General features: G+C 54.7%; 12 protein-coding genes across 12 annotated transcripts; 5 read left to right on the top strand and 7 right to left on the bottom strand.

The window, feature by feature from the left end:
• Positions 1–186: 186 nt before the first annotated feature.
• Positions 187–2028, bottom strand: KL911_001105 (uncharacterized protein; the record flags this gene model as incomplete). The annotated part of the gene is made up of 1 exon (XM_043196027.1): positions 187–2028. The coding sequence occupies one exon, from the start codon at positions 2026–2028 to the stop codon at positions 187–189; it is 1842 nt and encodes a 613-aa protein (XP_043056669.1).
• An 81-nt stretch (positions 2029–2109) lies between these two features.
• Positions 2110–2574, bottom strand: KL911_001106 (uncharacterized protein; the record flags this gene model as incomplete). Its single annotated transcript, XM_043196028.1, has 1 exon — positions 2110–2574. The coding sequence occupies one exon, from the start codon at positions 2572–2574 to the stop codon at positions 2110–2112; it is 465 nt and encodes a 154-aa protein (XP_043056670.1).
• A 114-nt stretch (positions 2575–2688) lies between these two features.
• Positions 2689–3678, top strand: KL911_001107 (uncharacterized protein; the record flags this gene model as incomplete). The annotated part of the gene is made up of 1 exon (XM_043196029.1): positions 2689–3678. One exon carries the CDS (start codon positions 2689–2691, stop codon positions 3676–3678), a length of 990 nt encoding a protein of 329 aa, XP_043056671.1.
• A 130-nt stretch (positions 3679–3808) lies between these two features.
• KL911_001108 (uncharacterized protein) lies at positions 3809–5506 on the bottom strand (the record flags this gene model as incomplete). The annotated part of the gene is made up of 1 exon (XM_043196030.1): positions 3809–5506. One exon carries the CDS (start codon positions 5504–5506, stop codon positions 3809–3811), a length of 1698 nt encoding a protein of 565 aa, XP_043056672.1.
• Positions 5507–5659: 153 nt separating this feature from the next.
• KL911_001109 (uncharacterized protein) lies at positions 5660–6778 on the top strand (the record flags this gene model as incomplete). The annotated part of the gene is made up of 1 exon (XM_043196031.1): positions 5660–6778. The coding sequence occupies one exon, from the start codon at positions 5660–5662 to the stop codon at positions 6776–6778; it is 1119 nt and encodes a 372-aa protein (XP_043056673.1).
• An 18-nt stretch (positions 6779–6796) lies between these two features.
• On the bottom strand, positions 6797–7885 carry KL911_001110 (uncharacterized protein; the record flags this gene model as incomplete). Its single annotated transcript, XM_043196033.1, has 1 exon — positions 6797–7885. The coding sequence occupies one exon, from the start codon at positions 7883–7885 to the stop codon at positions 6797–6799; it is 1089 nt and encodes a 362-aa protein (XP_043056674.1).
• Positions 7886–8042: 157 nt separating this feature from the next.
• Positions 8043–9605, bottom strand: KL911_001111 (uncharacterized protein; the record flags this gene model as incomplete). Its single annotated transcript, XM_043196034.1, has 1 exon — positions 8043–9605. The coding sequence occupies one exon, from the start codon at positions 9603–9605 to the stop codon at positions 8043–8045; it is 1563 nt and encodes a 520-aa protein (XP_043056675.1).
• Positions 9606–10074: 469 nt separating this feature from the next.
• KL911_001112 (uncharacterized protein) lies at positions 10075–11541 on the bottom strand (the record flags this gene model as incomplete). The annotated part of the gene is made up of 1 exon (XM_043196035.1): positions 10075–11541. One exon carries the CDS (start codon positions 11539–11541, stop codon positions 10075–10077), a length of 1467 nt encoding a protein of 488 aa, XP_043056676.1.
• Positions 11542–11698: 157 nt separating this feature from the next.
• Positions 11699–12679, top strand: KL911_001113 (uncharacterized protein; the record flags this gene model as incomplete). The annotated part of the gene is made up of 1 exon (XM_043196036.1): positions 11699–12679. One exon carries the CDS (start codon positions 11699–11701, stop codon positions 12677–12679), a length of 981 nt encoding a protein of 326 aa, XP_043056677.1.
• A 16-nt stretch (positions 12680–12695) lies between these two features.
• KL911_001114 (uncharacterized protein) lies at positions 12696–13781 on the top strand (the record flags this gene model as incomplete). Its single annotated transcript, XM_043196037.1, has 1 exon — positions 12696–13781. The coding sequence occupies one exon, from the start codon at positions 12696–12698 to the stop codon at positions 13779–13781; it is 1086 nt and encodes a 361-aa protein (XP_043056678.1).
• Positions 13782–13803: 22 nt separating this feature from the next.
• Positions 13804–15899, bottom strand: KL911_001115 (uncharacterized protein; the record flags this gene model as incomplete). Its single annotated transcript, XM_043196038.1, has 2 exons — positions 13804–15460; positions 15796–15899. The coding sequence occupies 2 exons, from the start codon at positions 15897–15899 to the stop codon at positions 13804–13806; spliced, it is 1761 nt and encodes a 586-aa protein (XP_043056679.1).
• A 55-nt stretch (positions 15900–15954) lies between these two features.
• KL911_001116 (uncharacterized protein) lies at positions 15955–17631 on the top strand (the record flags this gene model as incomplete). Its single annotated transcript, XM_043196039.1, has 1 exon — positions 15955–17631. One exon carries the CDS (start codon positions 15955–15957, stop codon positions 17629–17631), a length of 1677 nt encoding a protein of 558 aa, XP_043056680.1.
• Between the last annotated feature and the right edge of the window lie 20 nt (positions 17632–17651).

The raw sequence follows: 17651 nt of genomic DNA on the forward strand, positions 1-17651 counted from the left end.
CACCATGATACGAACTACACTAGCTCACAGCCATGGCCGCCATCGCAACTAACCTGCGAGCGGCACCTGTCTGAGAAGCACGAGATTTCAAAATTATATATCTAAATTATGCATATTTCCATGCAAGCGAACAAAACGTAACGTAGCTCTATTGTTTATGCGCGTCTCAGTACGATTTTACGGCTGCTAGGCTAAGCTCTGTACATCCCGACAATAGCCTCGGCGGACGAGAAGCGACAAGGTGTCAGGATGCAAATCGCATCCGTGGGCCAGGAGCTGGTCTAGCCGGAGCCAACTTCTGGGCCTCTGAAACAAGTCAATGATTCCAACGCCGCTCACCTCGTTTGCAGAGACATCCAGCATCTTCAGTCCCTTTGGGCACGAGGTGTTCACCATTTCCGTTGAAAGGCTTCGCAATGCTGAGTCGGTGAGATTGGTGCATTGGACAAGTGCCAGAGACTCCAACTGCGGCACCGCTTGCAGAAACTCGCGGAAATTTACCGGACGAGTGGTTACATTCGGGACGCGAGTGTCGAATGCACTGCGTGCAAAAATAAGCTTGTAATTGGCCTTGAGCTTGAGGTGTCGCAGCTGGTGGTTTGTGCTCTGCAGGAGCAGGAATAACTGGTGGAAGTTGAGCGAGGTGTTCTCTAAACTTAGGGACTTCAGCCGCGCCAGAAAACGCAGATCTGTGTCCGAGACAGAGCTGGAAGGCCGCTGGAGCGTACTTTCCCGTACGGCTAGACTCTCCAGACGCAGTCTGTTCCGGGAGAGCCATCTTAGATATTCTCCCAAAGTCAGAGCCCCACAGCATTCCGCTAAGAAATGTTCCAGCCTTTCCAAGCGAAGCAACATTTTTTCCATGGTAGCAGCCTCCGTGTCGCAATTGATTAGTTGGAGACTCTGCACGTTGTCGGCTGTGAAGTTCGCAAATAGCACTCGCATCAGCCGTTTGTTAAGCTTCTCGTGCAGCTTGGGACGCACCACGATGGCCAACCTGCTAAGTTGGGGCAAATTGATTTTGCTAGGCTCGCGTCGGACCAGCTTCGAGACAACCAAGTCTGTGATAACTATGTTCAGTCTGGTCATATCTGGCCCCAGAAAGCCAAGCAGCTCTGTCATTCCAGCTCCGTTCTCCACGACAGGCAACGAGAGAGACAGTTCTTTCAATCCAGCGAACATTTTCCGGCCTGTCGTGATATTGCCGAGAAGTTTAGCTAGCTCGAAATTGTCGTGATTGGCCAAACTCAAGTTCAACTTCTTGACCTCAAAGCCGCTCGACAACAGCTGCTTGAGCATGCTGGACTCCTCTGCCGCGCGCAGTGAAAGCGATAACGTCTCGAAGGAGCGACACTGGCGCGACCTGCAAAAGTTGAGAAACTTCACAAAGTCTTTAAGAGATAGCTGTCGTTTCAGAACGGGACTGTGCAGTAGTCTTGGCATATTTGCAATCGATTGTTTCCATTTGCGGCTCACCAGGATACAGTTCAGGATGCTGGGCTGGTCCAGGTGCGAGAAAATTGTGGCCTGGAGCTCGAAAGGCAGGTAATCTAGTGGATCGTAGGACTTCACTTTCCTCCGCTTTGCAGGAGGGTCCGAGAGCATTTTCTGATGCAGTTGGTCAAATTCTGCCCTCATCTTCTCGAATAGGCGCTCGTTGATCTGAAGCCGGCTTCCGTACTTGACCTTGCCGCGCTCCAGGCGACGAATACCTGCCTCGAGCACTTCTAGTGCGTCCTTGTTGCGCCCCGCCAGACTGTGTATTTTCGATGCCCGCAAATAGCTCTTGCACTTGTACGGCTCGAGAGCCAGCTGCTGGCGCGCGTCTTGCAAGGCGGCGTCCAGGTCACCCAGCTTTTGATAGCACGCTGCACGCGAGTCAAGCAGTAATCCCAGCTTACTGCGCCAATGGGTTTCTCCCTTTTTCAGCTCGACCTGTGCAATGCCAACTGCTCTGGAGAGCACGTGCTCGGCCTCTCGGTATTTGCCTCGCTCGAATAATTGCAGGCCTTTTTCCACCAGGTCCATGCGCGTATCAAATAAATAAAAACGGATACTTTGTAAATAAAAAAATAATCGTGCCCTGGAAACACAAAATCGTCTCTCTGCTCATCTTTTCCTATTTCTCTTTGTCGCCGGCTCCTTGCTTTTTGCCTTCTTGAGTTCGATCGGCTTCGACCCAATGTATTTGCCGTTCATCTCCTTGAAACACCGTAGATAGTCGTCTGGATCACTAAACGAGACAAACCCGTAGCCCTTATTCTCTCCCTTCTTGTGGTCTTTGGGAACCTGCACTTTTGACACTGAAGGATACTTTATCAGCGAGCGCAGTAGAAGCTCCTCGTCGACATCCTGGCCGAGATTGCCAACGAAGAGCCGAAAATGCGAAGGGTCCCAATCGGACTTTGACGACTGCTTGATGTCCTGAAGCAACTGGAGAGAGTTGTTGATCTTCCTGTCGTCACCAATATTTAGCTCCTGGTTTGTGTGAAGGTACCGCGTGGCCTTGGTGCCGGCAGCGGCCCGTCGATCGGACGTCTTGGTGGTATTAATTATCTTCTTGTGCGAGGACATAAAAAATAAACTCAGCTAATTTTTCTTCTCCTCATGATGCTTGTGGGAATACACAGAAATATTCTCTCGCGGCAGACGCTTGGCCGTGCCTTGCGGCCAGGCGTGCTGCTCAGGATGTACAGCGTACCTCCGGACCTCGAAAGAACGATCTCAGCAAGGATCCCCGGCCAGGCGAAACAAACAAATAACCTCTCAGACCGCTTTCCTCGCTCGCTGAAACTCGAGAAGGAGGCCATGCCGTCGCTCTTGCCACACCCCAACGCCCCAGAACCCTCCAAGTACCCCTTGGCAAAAATGTATGCGCAACTGAAACGCTCAAAAGAGCCGGAGCTCATCTACGAGAGCGAGAACCACAGACTCTATTTTGTCTTCTGCTACTGTTTCGGTCTTGTCTTCCTTATTTACGGGATCAACGTCCTGTCAATAGGCCACGAAATGGCCATGAACGTATACGAGGAAAATGAGAACAATCTAAGTGATCTGCACAACAATCTGCGTTTGGGAATGCATCTCTCAATCGTCGCAGCAGCAGGAATCCTCACGGCGCTGTGTGGCGTGGCGTTTGCACTTGCTCCGTCGCGACTGGTCCGCCGAATGTGGTATCTTCCTGGTGGCGATTCCAAGGAGCCGTTTGTTCGGTTCACCTCGCACCCTGTGCTTCCTTATAAGCCTACGCCGATCCACACGATGCCTCTGTCACACCTGCGCAAGAACAAGTTTGCCAAGGTGTACACGGGAGACGGTTTCTACGGCACTGGAGACTCCGTTTTCATATTCTGGCTGAACCAGAAGGGCTCTCGGGCGCCATGGCTGATCGACAGAAAGGGATTCTTCTGGGGCGACGGACGCGTGTTTGATCTGCTCTTCAGCGACGACACGATCGACTACGTGGAAAGAAGCAAGAAAATAGACGACATGTACGGCGATCTGCTGAGAAAGAAGAGAGAGAAGGACGCACAGCTGAAGAAAGAGCACGGATTTGGCTGGCGGACCAAGGCTGCTAGTCAGCTGATGGTCGAGGACATAAAGAAGATCCTTGACACCGACAAGGTTCCGCAGATGCGGGAAAAGCGCGACAAGGTGGATAAGAAAAATGGTAAATAGTATATCATCCTGTAGATAACAGGCTTATGCCGTGAGGCCCATGCAGGTACTCAAAAAATAATTGCAAGATAACTAGTAGCACACATTTATTTGGCTTCCAACCATTCTAGACTCTGCTCTATATGACTCGTCACTCCCACTCCGGCAACCTTTCGACCCCCACGAGCTTTGAGATCACCTCCGCGTTCGCTCTATCCTTGACCTCGTCCGACGTATCGTCGGGCCGGTTCACCAATCCGCGCGGGCGGGAGTCGACAGCTGCCATCTCGTGATCGAGTAGATATCTCCGCTGCTCCTCCACGTAGATGTCGCAGAACGCCTCCACATTTCTGAAAATGTGCTCGTCAGCGTGACAGACGTACAAGTCCATCGTCTCCAGCAAAACCACGTCCACGTCGTAGGTGAGATTGTAGTCACCAGAGATCCGGCCTGGACTCGTCAGAATCTCCGGGTCGAATCTGGCAGGGTCCACCTCGTACAACGCCGGACGGACCGGCCTGTACTCGTCAAACATGTTCTCAAACTCTCCGACGGGATCTCGTTGCAACCGCAGCCCACCCAGTTCTTCCAGCAGCTGCGATCTGAACTCGCGCCTGTCACAGAAAAGCGTCGCATAGCTCAGCGAGTCGTGTTTTCCTGCTCCGCATTTTGCCTGTCCGAACAGCTTGTGGTAACTATTTTTCCCTTCGAGCTCGTAGTACGCAGCCAGCATCAGGTTCTCGAAGTTTTGCTGTTTGTCGAGCAAAAACGCGCTCTCATCCATCGTGTATGCTGGCGTCCGTGGCTTCAGTCGCACCACCTCGTAGTACGCAGGATTCAGCGTGGTGGCATATTTGCTTCTCCAGCTGAAAAACCCGTACTGGGTCCCCAGCCAGCTCTCAAACAGGTCATCCGGCGACACCGCAGCAAGCACGTTCGAGTCCATCCAGAATACCTTCTGGTAGGAGGACGCCAGCAGCAGAAACGGCACCAGAGACTTGTCCTCCAGGGACTCGAATCTCTGGGAAATTTTGTCGCCGTATCTGTCAGAAAGCAGGACACACTCAGCATCCAGCGACGGGAACACGGTGTCGCACATGGCGCGGTCGTAGTCCTCGATTCTGCGCAGAAACACCTCGACTGGAAGCGAGCTGCCTGTGCGTCTAAGTGCCTTGATGCTCAGCAGAGCGGCCCACGTGCGATAGCCTCCGCCCAGCATCACGTAGCCGCTGTGGCTGTACAGGTCTGGGAACGGATTACCGCCCGGAATGGCGTCTGCGACCTGTTTATGTGCGTGGGACAGGTTCTTTAGCGACTCTTCGGGGTATTTCGTGTCCAGCACAGAAAACTCGGGAATCTGCGTGGTGCACTCGAGTTGCGGATCCAGGTCCTCAAGCACCACGCTGTTCCTGTCAACCACCTCCAGAAACGCCTCCATCAGCTTGCGGAAAACCGCGACCGAGCCGTACCGCATGTCCTTTCTGGTGTAGTAGATTCTGATGATGTTGGGCTTGCGCTCCGCCAGCTCCTCGTACACCCTCAGGGAGGCCAGGTACCGGTCCTCCAGCTCCTTTTCCTGGGCAGCGTACAGACGCAAAACGTCCAGCTGCTGGTCGTCCGCGAGCCTCTGCTGGTCCTTGGTGAAGCGCGCGGCCTCAAGCTGCTTAATCACTTCCAAATCAGCCGGGGTCAAGCCCCGTTTAGGGGTAATCTCGTCCAGAGGCTCAGCAGACACCTTAGGGGCCGGTGGGGTCATTCTGCTGTAGAAGACACAAAGCTGCAACAGCACAATCACAGCCAGCACCACGCCCGCGGTGGGGACTCTCCAGTACAGTCGGGAGGCTCTCATGCGAGTAAGGATATTTGGCAACTTTTTTTTTTCTGACTTTCGCTGCCCCTGGGGGTTTTATTGTTATTTGCTGAATATGCAGCTGCTGAGCTCTGCCGAAGGATCTGCAAAGTAGGCTTGCAAAATAATATTATCCTTTTTCCTATAAAAATCATGTTAAAGGCCAAGCCGGTACTTTTGTCACTTTTGCCAGTGATATCGCTCGTGCTCCTCGTACTCGTGCCGTTCCAGTCCCTCAAGGCCACCCCGCAGCCTGCCGGTCTGCTGGCCTCCACAGAGCACAAACTGCTGAAGCACCACCCGTTTTCCGACGGGCCTGCGGAGCGGACTATCTGGCAGTTCTGGGAGCGTGGCGAGCTTGTTCCCGAAAACCTGAAACCGTTTGTCAACCGCTGGCGAGATATCAACGCCCCAGAGTATGTCCACCGATTTCTGGGCACGCTTGCTGTGCGGAAACGGGTGGATGTGTGCTACGAAAACGAGCCAGAGGTGCTTCGGGCGCTGGACCTGCTGCCGCACGAGAAGATCCAGCACGAGTTCCTCAAATACCTCCTAATCTACTGCGAGGGCGGGCTCTTCGCAGACATCGACACAGACATCTTCAAGCCCATTCGACACTGGTATGAACCCCGGGTGCTCGACACCCAGCTGCTGGTCGGTGTGCAGACAGACCACAACGCCGACAACTGGGCCGAGCTCTACAACAGACGATTGACGTTTGGGACGCACATTTTCATGGCGAAAAAACACCATCCGTTCCTGGCCAAGTTGATCGGCCGCATCGTCGACTACGTGCACAAAAACAAGGCAAAGATCCAGGCCGCCAACTGGGAGGATCGGATATCTGCGCTGGACGCCGCGTCTGAGCCCGTCGCCTCGTTTACCGGACCTTCCATGTTCACAGATGTTCTGTTTGAGTATTTCAATTCGCAGGACTGGAAGCTCGTGTCCTCTGTGTTCAAGGAGGAACAGGCGTACCTGTTCCCAAACGAGGGCTCTGCTACGCGAAAGGACAGCACCGGCCGCACTGAAAAGCACGAGATGCCGCTCTACGGGCCCAAGGTGCCGAAGAAGACGAAAATCTCCTACAAAACCTTCTCCATGGCTGTGGGCCCGGTGCAAATCAACTCCACCGTTGTCCTGCCCCCGATCTCGTTCAACGGCCTGCTGGACCTCAACGACGCTACCGGCGGTCTCCAGTACGACAACGACAACTCCATCTCTAGGGGCTATGCCTCCCTGTACTATGCGAGAAAGCTAAACGAAATATAAATTACACAGCTGCACAGCTCACTCACTTTTCCATCCTCCGTAGAACTTGTGCTTCAGGTAGCAGTACTTGCCGATCATCTCGTCCTGGCACTGGAAGCCGCGAGGCGGCAGCACGCACACGTCGTTCAGAATGAGCGGCGACTCGATCCCCGTGAACGTCTTGTAGCTCACAAAGTCGTCTGTCTCTGGCCCGAAAATCTCCTTTTTTGTGCGGTAGAAGTCAAAGTCCCTGATCTCCAACTTCGCCCCCTTGTTGAAGAAGTCCACCATCGACTGCGTGAACACGCCCGGGCCAGTCCACTCGATCACCCCGAGCGGGTGACAGCTGTCCAGCCCCATATGCTTGAACCTGTCCTCGAACTTGCGGCACGCCTGCTGGTTGAACGTCAGCTTGACCACGTTGGCGATGGTCCTGGCCAGCGCCGGATGGTGTTTCTTGAATTTGAATCCCCAGTTCTCGAACTGCAGCCGGCCGGTGTTCATCTCGTCCCACTCGGGGATGTTGTTGTCGCTCTCCATGGCGATCACCGCGTGGATGGACCGGTCGCGCGCGTCAGGCCAGTTGTCGATCGGATCTATGCACTCTGTGTCCAAGTCCGCATACACTCCTCCGTTCAGGAAAATCCAGACATATCGCGTGAAGTCCGACTGTAAAATCAGCTTCGGAAACTGCTTCAGCGTCTCGGCGACCTCCGGGACCGTTTCGTTGAACATGCTCAGCACGTACTCGTTCAGCTTCGCGTTGGTGTAGTGGACGTGGTTGTAGCCCGGATTCATCTCTGTCCAGCTCTCAAACTCGGGCCTGTAGGGAAAATCCGGGTCGTCGGGACCAACCTTCCACATCTGCAGAATGTTCTTCTCTATAGGCTCGCTGTAGTTTGCGACATATGGGAACGCCTCCATGATTCGTCTCGTTGTCACGTCGGCGTCGAAGGGATTCGACCCAATAGAGTAGGGTGTGTTGTTCAGATACTCAGGACTCTGCAGATAGGCCTCATGGTACAGATTTCGGTCCCTGACGATCTCGACCTTGGGATGCAGCAGCGTCAGAAAGGACCCGAGTAGCAGGCCTGCACCGACGAGCAACACAACCTGGGCTCTAAACATGCTGGTTGGTGGGAAATATAAAAGTTTTGAGAGACGGACTGTCCTCACGCCGCACCGCCTCCTTTTTTAGCGGTACCTTATGATGCATACCTATACATGACGCACTATTCCAGGGGCGGAAAAAAAATTGCGCATAATGGCAGCTGCGTGGCGTGGTTCAGTAGTAGAGCAGATTTTGGTACCCAAATTTGGAACCGGTGTACATCTGGACCAGATTTTGGTCGCGGTCGACTCGGAAATTGTAGCCATACAGTTTGAACTCGTTCGCACTCAGTCCCCTGATCAGAGCGTCGGCCCGGACGTGGGGCAGGAACGTTCGCCAGAAAAGAATCATGAGGCTCGAGTTTGCTGTAGTAAACGCCTCAAACGACTTGCTGGCGTATCGCTCGAACTGCGGACTTTCCACCTGCTGCAATATTTCGCACTCGAAGTGGTTGTACGCTTCGAACTTGACTAGGTTCTCGTAGATGAACCACCGTTTGAGATGGTTGACCAGTTTCATGTGGATCGCCTCGTCGCAAAGGGCAAGCCTGCGTAGCTCGGTGCAGCCCGTCAGCGCGGTGGCGAGATCCTGGCGGTTCATGGAGTTCAGCGTGTTTGTGAAAAGACATAGCTCGTGTAAATGGGGATAGCAATGCAAAAAGTCTACGACAGACTTCACCTGGCACAGGAGGCAGTTTCCTGAAGGCTTGAGGACGAGGAGTCGCAGGCTGCGCAATTGCGGAGCGATGTGATTAAGGAACGTTGGATGCGTTTCGGAGCCATGTTTCAGGCCTTTGTGCGACGACTCGTAAACTCCAAGCGTAAGCGATTCTAGCTGTTCGAGCGGAACCGTCTGAATCAGCCGTCTGGAGAAATACTCGTGTTTGCTGCCAAGCTGACAGTGGTCCAGGACCAGTTTCCGCAGGTTTGGCAGAACAAGCTCCACATGAGGATGGAAGAACGCGTACCAGGTTGGGGAGAGCAACTCGTTGAACTCTCGTTGTCGGTAGTTCAGCTCAAGAGCTTCCAGTCTCTCCAGAACGCCAATTTTCCGTAAATGCTTAGACATCTTGGTAAGAAGCGAATCCGTGCCCTTTTCAAAGCGAACGCAAAGACTGGTAACGTTCCGCAAGTCAATGCCCACAAAATCGTCAATGCTGTCTCCCTCGGCTATCGCAATTGTCAGTTCCCTTACAGAGGAAAGTTTCAGCAGTGAGAGCTGTTTGATGGTCAACGTCGGCACGTGCAGCGAGTGCAAATTTGTGGTGAGATCCAGAAGACGGACTAGCGAGTCGAGCAGCGTTGTCTGGGCCAGACCTTCCATCAACCGCAGCTCGTCTTCCCGCAACATCTCGTCCAGCTTGACGGTCCACATTTTGCCCCTCTGGCCGATTGGGTCCTCCAGTCTGACGTGAAACACGTATTTGGCCCATTCAGGGTTCTCGATGAGTGTGTACACCAAGTGGAGGTACTTGTTGTAATCGCCAATTTTCGTATCGACTCTCTCGTCGGCTTTCTCTGAGTACACTATAGACCGGTAAATGAACGGTCTTGTGGCCGAGGAGAACGGGTCTCCAAGACAGGCAAGAGATCGCAAATCAGGTATATCGAGGTACTTGAACACACAGTTGAGCACCTTTCGCGGGAAGACGTCTAGCGGCAGCTTGTAGCTGGAACTGCCTCTGTTCTCGGTGCGGTCAAGTGGCAATGCAGGCTCTCTCTGTCTGCCTAGAAACATAATAGCCCATGACAACCACAAAAAATATTCTGACGTCAAAAATACTGAGACACAAAATATGTGAGTTATTATCCATTGGGCTAGGGCTTGCTGTAGCTGTCCACTTAATCAAGCCGGTTTTGGGACGGGCCAATAAAGTCAGGATCAACGCGGGCGCACGCCCTGACCTTTCAGCTGGTTTTAACGAGATCCATGAGCTGAAGTATGTAAGCTCTCTCCTGCACTCTGTTGTCGCAATCGTTTCAGAAAATCGGAGATTTCAGCAGAACAGCCCGGGAGTGATACAAGCAACCATCTATTGATAGAGTAGGCCCCAGTATACCTTTTCACACTGCTGATCAAAAATAGGAGGGTATGTCAACCTGATGCCACGAGACTTACGTAACGAAAGTCTACTCCCAAGGACTGCGCTTGAGCATTATATAGCTGGAAAAAGTCACAGTCGCACGTCTGTATCCGCCTATATTATCTATCCCTGCCAATCCACCTTATATATCCCCAGTTCCTTTAGCTCATGTAGCTCCTGAGGCCAGAATGCCCGCCCTACTATCTTGTCCAGCTCCTCGGTTGAGGTCTTACCCTCCAAAATGCACAGCCGCGTGGAAGCCTCCTTCAATTTCTTCCTCCTAGCAAGTTTCTCGAGCATGCTCTCTCTCAGGCCACCTGACTGCTGCGAGTACGTAATTGCATTCCTCAGCAGCTTGTTAGCATTTGTGGCAAGAATACCGCGCGTCTTTTCCTCCAGCGTAGCTGTCTGCGACCGCTCCAGGTCCACATCTGCTCTCTCAATCAAAATGGAGCACATCTGGGCGATCTTGCTCCCTAGCTGCAAATTGGTAGCAGCTCTCTTCAGCTGATCGTACTCCTGCCTCAGGAGCTCGAACGCCTCCTTATAGCGATTGCTGATGGACGAGAGCACTTGCCAGCGCGTGGCAGCAGGCATATCGTCCTTTTTCGCGAGGAGAGTTCTGTAGGACTCATTTTCGAGAAGAAGCGTCTCTACCGACTTTGCGCCACGCCAAAGATCGAATAGCGTGTCAAAGCTGTCGGCTTTTGCAGCCTCGTAGCACAGCTTTGCGACCTGAAGCTGCTCAAGGTCTGCAGAGGACAACGGCGGAACGAAGTCCTCGGCCGGAGCAGAGTATTGGTCGACGAGAGTAGACACCAGTCCGTCGAGTTCTTGCGCGGCGTTTGCGAACCTGAGCTCCACCAGCCCTCTTTCATACTCAGAAACGGCCCCTTCATACGCTGTCGCAATGATTTTGTACCCTGTGACGCAGGTCTCGAGAACGGTGGGCGGGACTATTGCCTCTTGCTGTGTTTCGTATTCGTGCTCTTTGGCGGAGACAGGCGTTTCCTCGGGACTCGAAAGTGCAGCCAGCTCCCTCATCTGGTGCTCAAGCACCATTCTCAGCAGTTCCACGCACTTTTCGCCACAGGATACGAGCTCTCCGAAATGATCTCCATCTTTCACCAGCTCCTCCATGTACTCGAAGTAGCAGAGCACGGCGTTGTAGTATAGGTCCCACGGAAAGTCCTCTGCCGCCTGTGCAATCTGGATCGACTCCTGGAACACCTGGATGACTTCTCGCAGCGGTCTCACCACGCTGCTGGCCGTGCCTGTCAGCGCCTCTGAGCAGTTTTCCAGCTCGTCCAGAACAACAGCGTCGTTCTTAACGTACCTGTCGTACACGAAAAATAGGAGCCGCGACACGTTGTATCTCGAGTCCAAGTAGTCCGTCTGCAATTGCAGCGATTCGAGGTACAGGGAGTATGCCCTCTGGTAGAACCTCAAAGCCTTGGCCAGGTCTGAGCCCAGCCATCTGTCACCAAACTCTTCCTCCTCGGTTGCCCGGATGTAGAGACTTTCGGCAGAGTCGGGCTGTGTGTCTTTTGCCTTGGATTTCCTGGACGGCTGAAATGTCTTTGATTTCATAGATAAGTAAAAATATTTTATTTATTTACACTGTATGTCAATAAAAATAGAGGACTTGCAGATAGACGCGCCCTTCATCGGCCGGTACGGCACGTTGAACGCGGTCCTGTGCAGCTACCGTCGGCTCGAGCGATCGCAGTTCATTCTGCTCGAAGCCATGGATTTCACCACGTCCATGGATCTCGTGAAAAGAGGGCACTACGACGACCGGTTCAGATTGAAGTCGGGCCAGGCCGCGACCAGCACCATGATCCTCGGCGCAGAAATGCATCTGGACAAGTTCGAGAAAATCCTGGCTCAGCTGCGCCAGACAGCAGACTACCCGGACCCCGGGCTTAATCCGTGCGACCTGCCCTACGAGCGCATGGTGCTGGTCCAGCTGGACGGCTATCTCCACAGCTACAGGAACGAGATCGAGATGAAGAAAACGCGATTGAAGCTGCTCACCCCGGACATGATCAAGCAGGAGCTGCCGTCGGACGCCAATCTGCGGGACTTCCTCAGGCGCGTGCAGCAGTACGTGCCCAGAAGTCTGCGCGAGCCTTTGGAAGAGCGCTACAGGCTGTCGGAGCTGCTGGGCGCGAAGCGGAAACTGGAGCCCGACCACTCGCTGAAGGAGAGCCAGGAGAGCAAACGGGCTGTTCCGTCTTTCAAGCCGCACACACCCAATTTCGTCGACACGAACGAGGTGCTGGACCTCGTGACTGCGCCAGAGGCGTTGCCGGAGTACTCTGAGTGTCCGCAAGTGCGGCTGTGGCAGCTCGACTCGATCGACGCAGACGTCGTCCTCGTGTCGGCACAGATCGTCGGCTATGTTCCTCCGCAGCTGCCGCTGCTTGCGCAAAACACAAAGAACCAGCTTGTCATAGTCGACGACTTCAAGGTGTACATATCGTCGGAGGACGGCTCGGAGCAGTACGCGGTCGAGTTTGAGGACACGGACGCGATCCTGCGGTTCTACGGGCTCGACGAGCTCGACGCACGCACGCAGGAGCACATCAAGTTCCACACGATGCGGGCCGTCAACAAGGTCTGTACGATGGCTCTGCGGCGCGTACACATCGCCAACTCTATTTGCAGCTACTCGGCCTGGACGTTTGCCGAGCCGCTCAAGCGGATCACGAGAAAAAATAGCTGAAAATTATTTCCAGCTAATGTCGTTCAGGTTTATCCGGGAGACGGGCTTTAAACACAAATTCGGCGCCCATGTGGGCATGGGCGGCGGAATCTACAACGCCGTGACAAACGCCATGAACGTCGGCTGCAACTCGTTCGCGCTGTTCCTGAAGAACCCGAAACGGTGGGTGTCGCCGATGCTGAGCGACGACGACGCGTCCAAGTTTGTGGAGCTCTGCAAAGAGCACGGGTTCAATCCGCGCACAGACGTGCTGCCGCACGGCTCCTACTTCATCAACATGGCCAACCCGGACCCGGCCAAAGCACAGCAGTCTTTAGAGTGTTTCCTCGACGATCTGGTGCGCTGCGAGAAGCTCGACATCGGCCACTACAATTTCCACCCTGGCTCGTCGCTGGGGTCCGACCACGAGGAGTCGCTGAAACGGCTGGCCGCAAACATCAACAAGGCCATCGAGCAGACCAGTTTTGTCAAGATAGTCATCGAGAACATGGCGGGCCATGGCAACCTGGTCGGAGGAGAGCTCGAAGACATCCAAAAGGTGATTTCGATGATTGACAAAAAAGAGCGCGTCGGCGTTTGCATAGACACGTGCCACACGTTTGCGGCCGGCTACGACCTGCGCGACGAAGAAGCGTGGACCAAGTTCTGGGACGAGTTCGACGCCAAGATCGGGTTCCAGTATCTGAGTGCGCTGCACATCAACGACTCCAAGGCGCCGTTAGGAGCCAACAGAGACCTGCACCAGCGGCTGGGGTGGGGCTTTCTGGGGCTCGAGTGTTTCAGACTGCTCGCGAACGACCCGCGACTCGAAGGCATCCCGCTCATTCTCGAGGTCCCCGTAGAGCCCAAAGACGACTCTGCGTTTGGCGAGGATATCAAGCTGCTGGAATGGCTAGTCGGGAAGTCCAAGGACGACAAGGAGGTGCTTGAAAGGAGCGCTGAACTGCAAAAACTAGGCGAGAAGGAGAGAAAAGAGCAGCTGGCCAAATTCGAGAAGAAGAAGGAGAAGAAACCGGCCAAACGGGCCAAGGGCCAGGCCACCATCGCCAGCGTGGTCAAGAAGCAAAAGATAGAGGTCAAAGTGGAGGCCGAAGCCGAATAATGAGTGGACACTGTTCCAATAGCTATACATCCGCCTGCTTCCCAAGCTCCTGTTTCACGCTGTCGACCTGCTCGTTCAACGGCTTGGCAACAGGCTGCTTCGCCACGGGCAACTCTCCCTTCTGCTTGAGAGCTTCTGCCACAGCCTCGTTGTCGCGAGAAGCTTTGAGTTTCGCCTCCAAAACATCAAGGTCTGCGTCCGCGTCGCCAACTTCCATCTCCTGCGTCGGAGTCTCCTTGTTCTCCGGCTCCACGCTCTCGAGCTTTGCCTGCCGTCTCCATCCAGTGGTAAATGGCGCCTTGGCGTACCGCGGGAACGGATGCGCTTCCGTGTTGAGGACCATGTTCTCCAGATCCCATTTTGGATCGGTCTCGTCGTCAAACAGCAGGTACAGGTACTTCAAGGTCTCGCTGAGCCAGAACGATTCCATGTTGTCGCGCATTTTCGGCGGGGTCACCGTCACGTCGTCGAGACTCGTGTATCTCGGCTTGGTGTCCTTGCCCCCCGACGTCACCTTTGTGTGCTTGACAAAGTTCTCGAAGATCTCCCAGCCCCATTCTCTGTACTTGACGTCGCCGGTAATTTTGTACAGGTAGTAAAGCGACTCGACGGTTTCTGGACGCTGTAGGTTGTGTTTGTCCGCGGGCTTGATGTAGAAGTCCTTCTCGCTATTCGCATCCTGCTTGAAAACGACGATCTCCGGCGCAAGCCCCGTGGCAGGCACGTCGTGGTACATTCTGTAGCACGTGTGCGTGAGCTCCTTGGCCAAGGTCATCTGCTGTTCTTTTTCGTCGGTCCACGTGGACAGTCGTCTGGCGGTTTCGTAGTCAAGCCCCTCGGTGGCCCCCATCGCAAACATACCGCCCGCAAAACAGACCAGATGGTCCATTTTGGTGCTGAGCGGGCCCCCGATGCCGCGCTCCAGCTCTCCGATGAACATCAAATTACTGGGCTTCGAGTAGCTCACAAGGTGTTTGCGGATACCGGCAACGGCCTCGAGATACATTTCGAGGTACACCTGTTCTCTGGTTTGCAGATACTGTTTGAGCAGATACTCGTAGTAGGAGTCGCCGCGAGAACCGAGCCGGATCAACTTGCCCTGGAATTTCGCTGTTTCTGGCTGGATGTAGATCGGAACGAGACCGTCTGGTGGGTCGGCCTCGTCCAGCGACTTCATGACCTGTTCGGCCGCGCGCCAGTACAGTTCCTCGCCAGTCAGCTGCGCCAAGAACTTGAACTCCAACTGCACGCTCGTGGCCTCTGCCGTCGAGCTGGCTCCCCTGTCGACGTGGCTGGGGATGCCCTCGCCAGACTTGAGGTTGACCGACGCGTACGGAATGCCCTTTTTCGAGCCGAACGCGCCAATCAGCTTGTTGCCCAGCCGCGCAGCCTGCTCCAGATACACGTCGTCCTCGCTCAGGTAGTGGGCCGACAAAAGGCCACCTAGCATTCTGATCGTGGTCTCGAAAGTGTTGACATTGTAGTCGAAGTCGTAGTCCAGCTCGTGCTTGACCCACGTGCGGGCCTCGCGCAGTTCCTCGTCGCACTTCATCAGCATCAGCGTGTCCAGCGAGTCCACAATGATCCACCCGAGGGGCTGTTTTCCCATGTTCTTTCCCGTTTGAGAGATCGGCTTGTACACGTCTTTGCCCCAGCCGTGGCGCGCGTAGTCGCGCCAGCTCTCCAGAAACACCGCGCGAACCTGGTCGCGACGGGCCGGCCACACGCTGGCGGTCTTGCGGGAGAACACGAACGTCGCCAGAAAGACGTACGATCCAACAAGAAAAAGGACGACTTTCGCCGCCAGTCGCTGTGCGTGGGGGCGCTCGCGCCACACGTCTTTGCTCCGGTCCCAGGCCGAGGAATCTCGCTGAAGCTTGTCTTTATAGTACAACGGCAAACCGACGTTCTGTTTGGATTTCCATCTGGACATGGAGGAACGAAAAAGCAGGAAACAAAAAAAAAAGCCAGGGCTGTGGCAGAACAGCGGCGAGCAGGGACCAGAAGGCTGCACCGGGCCCTTCTGGGCCCAAAGCCCAGCGTGAGACCTGGTGTTCCTCTTCGTGCAGATATCGCTGTCGCGGCCCGCGGCCTGCTCGATTGCCGCGACTGCCCCATCGTGCCCGTCGTGCTACATTATATTAGTCACTCGCTCCTAACCTTTTTCCAAAATATGCCTGTTTCGCAAACCATAGGGGCACCTATCCCCAACAACACCGAGCACGCTGTGTCTGTGACCTTGCCGACGTGGGAAGCCACCGTCGGCTACGAGGAGGGCCAGGACTGGGTCGTCAACCAGATGCACTCGGGGTACCCTCGTTTTTTTGTGCACAATAAAGTGAAAGAGCTCTCGCGGCTGCTGGAGCTCAACTACGCCAAGGAGAACGAGAAGTCGATGATCTTCCCGTCGTACCAGGTGGCCAAGCGGTGCCGGGAGTTTATCAGGGCGAAATCTCTGCTGCCCAACTGTCCCGTCCGCATTCTCCAGCTCAGCACGGAGGCCCCGAAGACGGACGAGGAAAAATCGTACAAGGTGGAGGCGCAGATCGCGGTGGTATTTTTCCCCGGATCCGAGTTCTCGCTTGCCAAGGCGTACTGGCAGCACTCCGGCGAGGGCGTGTCGTCGCGGCTCGGCGAGTACGTGCTGAACGAGATGGGCGAGAAGCTGGAGTCGACGGCGGCAAAGGGCCGCAGGACGTCCTCGGGCAGGAACTCGCGGTCGTCGATCTCGTCGCTGCAGAACAACCAGGAGTACTCGACGTTTGTGGAGGAGCGGTTTGGCAGGAACCTGGACCTGCGGTTTGCCAAGGAGGCCAAGGCCATCCTCAGAAACAGGATTGCGTCGCACATCTCGCCGCAGCTCGGCGACGACAACGTGTATCTGTGCTGCTCCGGGATGAATGCGATTTTCCTGACCCACCAGATGCTGCTCAAGACGATGGAGAAACGAGACCAGAAGTCGGTCTGTTTCGGCTTCCCGTACGTCGACACGTTGAACATCCTCAAGAAATGGGGTGCCGGCGTCCATTTCTACGGGTTTGGCGACGACAACTCGCTGGACGCGCTGGAAAAGAGACTGGAGGACGGCGAGCCCATTCTGTCGCTGTTCTGCGAGTGTCCGTCGAACCCGCTGCTCAAGACGCCGGACCTGATCCGGATCAAGAAGCTCGCGGACAAGTACGACTTTGCGGTCGTTGTGGACGACACCGTGGGGAACATCACCAACATCGACGTGCTAGGGCACTGCGACATTGTCACGTCGTCGCTGACCAAGGTGTTCTCGGGCGACTCCAACGTGATGGGCGGGTCGATGGTGCTGAACCCGGCCTCCAAGTACTACAAGATTTTCAAAGACTACCTCGCTCAGAACTTCGAGGATAACTTCTGGGACCAGGACGCAATCTACTTGGAAAGAAACTCCAGAGACTTTGAGGCGCGGTCCAAGAAGATCAACCACAACGCGGCGCAGGTGCTGGAATTTCTGGAGAAATCGCCCCTGCTCGACAGAGTGTACTATCCGTCGACGATGCCGTCGAAAAAACACTACGACGCGCTGAAAAAACCAGACGGCGGCTACGGAGGACTCATGTCGATCGTGTTCAAGGAACAGACCGACGCGGTGTGCTTCTTCAACAACGTCAAGCTGTCCAAGGGACCGTCTCTCGGAACCAACTTCACCCTCATATGTCCGTACTCGATCCTTGCGCACTACCAGGAGCTGGACGTGATTGAGCAATGGGGGGTGGATAGAAACCTCGTGAGACTGAGCATTGGGCTGGAGCCGACCCAGGAGCTGCTCGCCACGCTGAAGGAGGCGCTCGATACCGCCGAAGAGCAACACCGTGTGTAGTAAACATTGGACATCGTATT

Source organism: Ogataea haglerorum, assembly GCF_019207285.1.
Source record: "Ogataea haglerorum isolate 81-453-3 chromosome Unknown 81-453-3_NODE_2_length_903871_cov_94.662503, whole genome shotgun sequence".
NCBI lineage: Eukaryota > Fungi > Ascomycota > Pichiomycetes > Pichiales > Pichiaceae > Ogataea > Ogataea haglerorum.